Source organism: Eublepharis macularius, chromosome 14 (genome assembly GCF_028583425.1).
Source record: "Eublepharis macularius isolate TG4126 chromosome 14, MPM_Emac_v1.0, whole genome shotgun sequence".
Classification (NCBI taxonomy): Eukaryota; Metazoa; Chordata; class Lepidosauria; order Squamata; family Eublepharidae; genus Eublepharis; species Eublepharis macularius.
Window position 1 is genome coordinate 64,415,343 of NC_072803.1, and position 8,197 is coordinate 64,423,539.

Below are 8,197 nucleotides of genomic sequence, written 5' to 3' on the forward strand. Positions count from 1 at the left end.
GAAGAACTAGACCCACAGTCCCTGATGGAAGAGGTCCTTTTAGTTGAGAAGGAGTAACCAAGACTTCTCCTGGGAATTTGAAAGTTAGAGCAGTCTGTAAGAAAAGATCCAGACCTGCACTTCCCCTGGTTGCTGACTTTGTTGTAGAAAGATGGGATGGAATTAACCTAGGGTCAGATCTTGCACTGCCTGATCCAGTGCTGTCTCCATTTGGACTGGGGCCAGAGACCAAAGGCCCGGTCTTGAGTTTCCTGACTGCAGGACAGACCTGCAATCACTATTCCAGTGAAAACCTTTTCCACATCTTCTGCATTTAGTTTTTGGCTTTGGAAAAGACTGATTGAATTGTGGATGACTTCCATGAGGACGGGGCTGAATTGCTCCCCCTCCTTTGGCTCTGCACTCTGCCTTAAAATGTCCAGGTTTACCACAATTAAAACACCTCCCTGCTGGTTTATTAGCTTGACGAAGTGCTGCTGCCAGCAAGGTCGCATTGTGAGAAGCAGAGCCAATATCCTGACAAGCTTGAATCATCTCAGCCAGTTCAAGATTGTGTCCTAAACCTTGAATTGCACATCTACATTCAGGAAGAGCATTTTCCTTAGCTAACTTAAGCAATAGTTCAGTCTGTGCCACTTCATTTTTAAGTTGCCTTTTGATTGACTCTTGGAGGTGATCAACAAAGTCAGGGTAAGATTCATTTGGTCGCTGTCTGACCGTGGAAAAAGAAGGCTGTGATTTCCCTGATGTTGGAACTCGTTTCATAGCATGGAACGCAGCCTGAGCTGACTGCTCCAGCGTCCCTACAGGCAAAGCTATTTGTGCATCTGGCTGAGCAAAAGCCTCACATCCATAAAGCTGAGCTGCTGTGTAAGCTCCACCTGAATTAGCTCCGCGAAGAGCGCATTCCTGCCTGAACTCACTCTCCCAGACTACAAATTGAGCAGGGGTTAGAAGCATCCGGAAAAGATGCTTCCAATCCTCTGGAACCATACGACTGTTTCTGATCATTGCTTCTAGAAATCCATGAGTAAAAGGAGAGTTTAAGCCTGTATCTCGTATAGCATTTTTTAACTGAAGAAGAACCTTATACTGAACTGGTCTGTACTCTACAAATTCATTTCCAGCAGGATCTCTGTTCCCGGTAAAGTGTACTGGGCAGATAGCCAACATTTCTGTGAGTTCCCTAGTATGCTCCTCTGAAGCGTCCTCCAGAGCTGATTGCAACCTTTCTCTGAGATATCCTCCCTTAGGTTGAACAACCTGAGCTACTTTTTCAGGGAACTCCCTGCTTGAAATTCCAGCTTCAAATGTTTCAGAGTTAGAATCTTCGGCTTTAGGTGCCGAAGGAACAGATGCGGAAGGTAGGAGGTGAGGGGGAGACGGAGGCAGGACTTGAAGAGGACAGTACTGAGGAGTAAAAGAAAGAGAAGCTCCCGGGTGTTTTGAAAGTGGGCCAAGAGGGTCCACAGCATGGCGACATTGGTGCCAAGTGTGTAGCATTTGAACAGGTGCCCTAGGCTCTGTATGTATAATTCTGCCCACCTTTTCCCAGTCTTTGACTTTTAAAGATCCAGCCTCCGGGTAAGCTGGACAATATTTAGCTAGGTGGCGCAGGAGACATGCAATCTCTCCAAATGTGGTAGACCCTCCTGACTTTTTGCCTAAAAAACATAATTCATCCGCATGCCTTCGCTGAGGATGCGTCAAGGATGTACCCATGCTTACCAGTTGAAGAAGGGGAGTGCACTCGATATGGGGCCTATTCCAGGTGCTGGTAGATGGGGGAGGGTCCCTGGCTGTTCGGGCGCCAGATGTAGGAACGACACGAGACAGGATCTGGATGCAAAGTCTGACCCTCCAGACATGGAGGCGAGAGTTTTATTAGTTTGTATTCAGGAAGTCCTGGATGCCCAAATATGGTTATAGCAACAGTTACAAGTTACACATTCCATTCCCAGCCAACTAAGCACAATATTGCTGTGTTCAGGCTTTTGTCTTATCTAGGAAGCATAACAGAATGAAAGGTACATCATGAACTTCTGAGCATAGAAGAATGTTACTTAGAGTGTATGGGAATGTTGTGCTCTGTGAATGGTGAGAGACTTATTGTTACACATTTAAACTACTCCCTGAGTCTTCCTGTGTGGCATGCCAACTGACCAGCAGATCAGGAATGTAGAAATGTAAAGAGCAATTAATGGAGGCTGTGTGGCATGCCTACTCCGGCCTATACAGAGACAAAGGGAGAATTATAAGTTCTACCCCACTCCCCCTTTTGGAGAAGAGAGTTTGTGTAGAAAAGTAACCAGTTGTGGAATGAAGGAAGATGCTACTATGGAGACCAGGATAGGATGGCACATGATGTTGTCGCGAGACTGAAAGGTGGACAATAGTCCAATCTAAAGGTGTAAAAGAGATCAGGTGCCTTATTTTGAATGTGACTTTCATTTCTCCAAAATGATGTCATAAGCCCTTAAAAGTAACATCTGCTCCTTTGTTCTGGGGGTACATTCTGAGCTCATCTTGAAGCCTGTGCCCTATATTTGCAAATATACTTTTTTTTTTACATCAGCCCTTGTCTGTCTCGTCTCTTTTGCTCAGCGAATCAGAGGGGCAAAGGGGAGGCACTTTTGTGCAACAATCTGAGACCAATCCAAGGGAGTTCGGACCTCCAGCCAGCCCGTGGGTCGCCTGCACGGCCTTGGAGGGACTCCGCCCTCTGGAACCCGCCGTACCACCGGAGGCACCGGCCCAGCCGCGATGGACCCGCCAGGCACCGCGCAGCCAGATGGCGGGAGACGTCACACGTGTATAAAAATAAAGTTTCAAAATTTCTTTCCTGTCTGTCCATCATTCCCAACAAGAAAGTTTCTGCAATCCTATTGATTAAAATGGGCTTAGACTGGAGTAACTCTGCTTAGGATTTCACTGTCATTCTCCAAGCCTCAGGCTGCCTTTCAAGCTAAACCAAAAGAGTCCAAACAAGGTTCCAAAGTCTCAAAATACAGAGACAGAAATCCTGGGCAGGCACCAATCCAGGTGAGCAGGTCCAGAGCACAAACCCTTCAGCAACCATACAGAGTCCAAATGCAATAAGGGTCCAGGCAGTGGGTCAGCTAGAATGAGGGCCCTTGTTTTATACAGAACAGTAGCAACTGGCCTGTTCCCAATTAGCCAACCAATGACAATGCACGTAGATAGAGTGATGCAATGTAGGTGCAAGATCTTGAACCTATGACATCATTACATCTGTGTAGTTCAATCCCAGCTCTGAAGCTGCAAAATCATAATGATTTTACAGGCTTCTATCAGACCCAAAGCCTGAACTGAACCAAGAGACAGACTGAGGCAAGTCAATTTCTTGACAGGGTCCACTATGAAATTGAAAACACATAACAACCCTTTTAATTTAATTTTAATTTAATGGATTTATACTCCCCACATTAGCTGGCTCAGGGCAGATATACAATATAATAAATACATTTTTTTACAGCGTTTACACATAGATAGCATGTTTGGCATGTGGGCTGCGGCACACGCTATTATAGGTCACTTCCATTATCTCTGAAAGGGCTAGGAGAACAGAAGCACTATGGAAAAAGTGGTGTGAGATGAAGACCAGGTTGGCAACCAAAAGCTCAACCTTTAGTCAACAGGACTAGTGATCTAGTACCAACCGAAAAGCAGGCCAATATTTTGATCTTATTTTTTTACAAATGGACTGATAATATAATCAGTGAAGATTAAGAAGGGTAACCATATTTGTCCGTAGCAGTAGAAAAGAGCAAGAGTCCAGTAGCACCTATAAAACTAACAAGATTTGTGGTAGCCACAGCTCACTTCTTCAGATACAGATAGTCAATTAAGAGTATCTTTAGCCCTTCTCCCATTCTAGCAGTCTATCTGGTGGGAGGGCTGGATAGATTCTGTAGCTTTCTGGTCCCAATCACAGGTTCTCAGTGAGGCCAAATAAGCCCCCAACTATAAGAGAAATGGTAAGTTCAATGCTAACTGAAGTTGTTGTGCCAATTTTGGGACAATTTCCTGGTCCTAATGTTAGCAAAATCCTGTATTATTCTAGCTAGAACAGACTTTTTAACCAAAGATCAATTCCATCTATAAAGGTAAATGGTCACTATCAAAAGGGTTTCCCAGCTAAAAAAATCTAATACAATCACAGATAAAGGATGAAACCAAAAAATAAACTATACCCTCTTGCCGAAAGATAAGTAACCCCCCTACCTTATCGTATCTAGCATCTCCATTTGCAATGATTAAACCCAAATTAGCAGTTAACCGGATCAAAAAGGGACCTCCACAATTTACCACAGCATCTTTTGAAGATTGTGGGCTGAAGAAAGAGGAAAGGAAAATTTGATCCAATGACCAAAGTTTTCATCCATTATATCTTTTGGCTGGTAAAGAGAGTCAAGTCTCCCTGTCTTTGGTAAAGTTTATATTTTGTGACCTTTGAATTAGGCAGGCACATGTTAAAAATATTGCTAGGATAAAGCATCAGTGGGCTGTTGATTCTATTTATTTTGCCAAAGTGCCCAGGGGCATGTAGGCACTCTGTTTTTTGAAACAGGAACAGGCCCTAGAAGATTAAAATATCCTTCCACTGGTTTTTGAATGTTATGATTTCTAATGCCAGATTTAAGTCCATTTATTCTTTTGCATAGGGACTGACCTGTTTCTCCGATTTAGAGAGCAGAAGAGCATTACTGACATTTGACAGCATATAACATTGGAAGGTACGGTAAAGAAAGCCTGGACAGTAAAGAAAGCGGACAGGAAAAAAATTGATTCATTCGAAATGTGATGCTGGAGGAGAATTTTGTGGATCCCATGGACAGCCAGAAAGACAAATAAGTGGGTATTAGATCAAATCAAGCCTGAATTCTCCTTAGAAGCTAAAATAACAAGACTAAAGCTATTGTACTTTGGTCACATCATGAGAAGACAAGATTCTCTGGAAAAGTCAATAATGCTAGGAAAAGTGGAAGGCAGCAGGAAAAGAGGAAGACCTAAAACAAGATGGCTTGACTCAATAAAAGAAGCCACGTCCTCCAGTTTGCAGGATCTATAGAACGTTCTGGAGGTCTTTCATTCATAGGGTCGCCATAGGTCAGAGATGACTTGACGGCACATAACACACACACACACACACACACACACACAACATTGGAAGATGAACAAGCGAATGAACCTGAGATGGTATAACTTGTGTTGTTAGGTCCAGTGATCATGCTGTTGGAGTAAATTTGGGAACAGAAACGGCATCTTGATTTATTGCAGGCTGTGGTCCCAGTGTCAGTGTTGGGAACTATCTTATTATGAGTGAGGTGTTGTTTAAGGCTAGGGGGCTATCTGTGGACAATATGAAGTCTGAGATTAGAATTGCTCCCATCCCCAAATAATCAGAAATGATTTAAATTGCATATTAAGCATTGTTCAAGGAATGGGCTATTGTTGTTGCTGTTTGTTGTATTGGTGGGCATACAATACTTGGCCTTTTGCAAATGCAACTTTGCTACAGTAGAGATTAATCTTCAACAGGAGCCCTAACGGATATAAGAAATGTATCTTGCAATGGTAGACTTGAGAGAACAAGAGAGTGAAAGTGTGTGTAAATTAAAAAATTACAAAATTAGGCACATGGCAATAGAGAAATATTAAGAAGTGCAGGCTGTGCAAACTGAGTGATTTAGGGAAGCCTTAGGGTCTGCTACAAGGAGAACAGAAAGTTTTGAGAACCTTTACTAAATGGAAGAGAAGAGCATTTTTGGCAGGAACAGTTTGGCTGGAAAGAGGTGAGGAAAGCAACTCACGCTCCTTTTAAAGCCATGTAAATACAGAGGCTTATAAACTACTGAATAATGTAAAGAAGAGATGAAGCGTGAGAATTCTTTTCTACCTCACTGCCAGAATTCACCCATAGTTAAGGGGAGACTCAGGAGGACAGCAAAAAGGAATAAGTATTATGTGCTGCATAATCAATTTATTGAATAAACTACTGTAAGAGGAGACATCCACTAGTTTAGAATCAGAGCAGTTAGCCGTGTTAGTCTGTAGTAACAAAATCAAAAAGAGTCCAGTAGCACCTTTAAGACTAACCAACTTTATTGTAGCATAAGCTTTCGAGAATCACAGTTCTCTTCATCAGATGCATGGAGGGCAAGAAGAAACTGGTCAGATATATAGGTGGAGAGGGGAGGGCGGAGTAGATGCAAACAGTAGCTTCTAATATGGAGATCAGTTTGCTTCTGTTAAGGAAGTCAGTTACTTCTGATAATGAGATAACCATTCAAAGTCCCTATTCAATCCCAACTTGGAAGCTGCTGAATTGGAATTCATATGTAAATTTGACTCAGTCAAGCTGGGTATGCACAGAAGAAGGCAAAAAAACCCCTCTAGGATCCTGGCCAGTCTGACCTGGAGAAAAACTCCTTCCTGTCCCTAAACTGGTGATCAGCATTTCCCTGGGCGTGTAAGAAAGGGCCATGATGAGACCCTCGCACTGGCTCACCCCTTCATGCATTCCCTTTCTTGATCTGTGAACATTCATATTGAGTTCCTTTAAAGAAGGAGAGCCCACCACCTCCCGAGGAAGCCCATTCCACTGAGGAACCATTCTAACTGACAGGAAGTTCTTCCTAACATTTAGCTAAAAACTTTTTTGCTTTAATTTTAACCTGTTGTTTCTGGTCCAACCCACTGGAGCAACAGAAAACAACTCTGCTCCAATCCTCTACGTGACAGCCCTTCAAATACTTGAAGAGAGCTATCATATCACCTCTCAGTCCCCTCCTCTCCAGGCTAAATATACCCACCTCCTTCAATCGTTCCTCATAACACTTGTTCTGCAGACCCCTCACCATCTTTATTGCCCTCCTTTGAACACGTTCCATCTTGTCAACATCTTTCTTAAATTGTCGTGCCCAAAACTGTACACAGTATTCCAAATGAGATCTAACCAGAACAAAGCAATACCGTCACCTTACGTGATCTGGACACTATATGTCTGTTGATACAGCCTAAAATCGTATTTGCCTTTTTAGCTACAACATCACATTGCTGACTCATGTTCAGCGTATGATCTACTAAGACCCCTAGATCCTTTTCACATGTACTACTGCCGAGACAGGTGTCCCCCATCCTATAAGTGTCCCTTAGGATTTTGCCTTTGATTTTTCCTACTTAAATGCCTTTGAGTTTTCCTACTTAAATGCAGAACTTTACATTTATCTTTGTTAGTTTTAGGCCAGATTTCCAGCCTGTCACTTTGAATCTTGCTTCTGATTCTACTGTGTTTCCCTCCCAATTTAGTATCATCTGCAAATTTAATGAGCCTCTCCTCTATTCCTTCATCTAAGTCATTTATAAAGATGTTGAACAATACAGGGCCCAGTCAGATCCCTGGGGCACTCCACTTGTCACTCCTCTCCAAGCGGATGAGGAACCATTAACTAGCACTCTTTGAGTACAATCTGCCAACCAGTTACGAATCCACCTAACAGTAATAGGATCCAAACTACATGTTACCAACTTGTCAAAAAGAATACCAAGTGGAACCTTATCAAAAGCCTGACTGATACCAAGATAAACTATATCCACAGCATTTCCTTTATCCCCTCTCAAAAAAGGAAAGAATATGAGGTTACCGTGACATGATGTTCTTGAGGAACCCATGCTGGCTCAGAAAAATGAATGTCCACATATTAAGTTTAGAGCTGGAGTTCCATTACTCCCTCCCAATTCTTCATAATAGTTCTTTGATCATCCTTCCATGCTAAGGTTAAAAAAAAAATCTTTCCAGCCCATTTTGAATTCCCACACACTGCTGTTCTTTTTCCTAAATCAGATTTTACACTCCAAATGAATTCTTTCTGAAAACTCGGGCAACGGAAATATCAGTAAGAACTTACCGTAATCCATTTGCGTGGCAAAATCCTGGCTTTCTGGAGGAGGGTGGATAAAACAGTGGGAAAAGCTCCAGCAACAATTGCAGGAAGTTGTTTAAAGTTTTATTTATAGCAACAGGGAAAAAAAGCCTCATTGCTCATAGATGCAGAGGAGTTAGCTGTGTTAGTCTGTGGTAGCAAAATCAAAAAGAGTCCAGTAGCACCTTTAAGACTAACCAATTTTATTGTAGCATAAGCTTTTGAGAATCAAGTTCTCTTCTTCAGATGCA

At 42.6% G+C, this 8,197-nt stretch overlaps 1 protein-coding gene across 2 annotated transcripts in view; it reads right to left on the minus strand.

Annotated features, from left to right (window-relative positions):
- The window catches only part of LOC129342153 (histo-blood group ABO system transferase-like), a 58,616-nt gene extending 50,633 nt beyond the window's left edge, over positions 1–7,983 (minus strand). For both annotated transcript variants that reach the window (XM_054997764.1, XM_054997762.1), the window contains exon 1: positions 7,932–7,983. In XM_054997764.1, the coding sequence (XP_054853739.1) occupies positions 7,932–7,941 (10 nt within the window). In that variant the 5' untranslated portion in view covers positions 7,942–7,983. The remainder of the gene's footprint in view (positions 1–7,931) is intronic.
- Between the last annotated feature and the right edge of the window lie 214 nt (positions 7,984–8,197).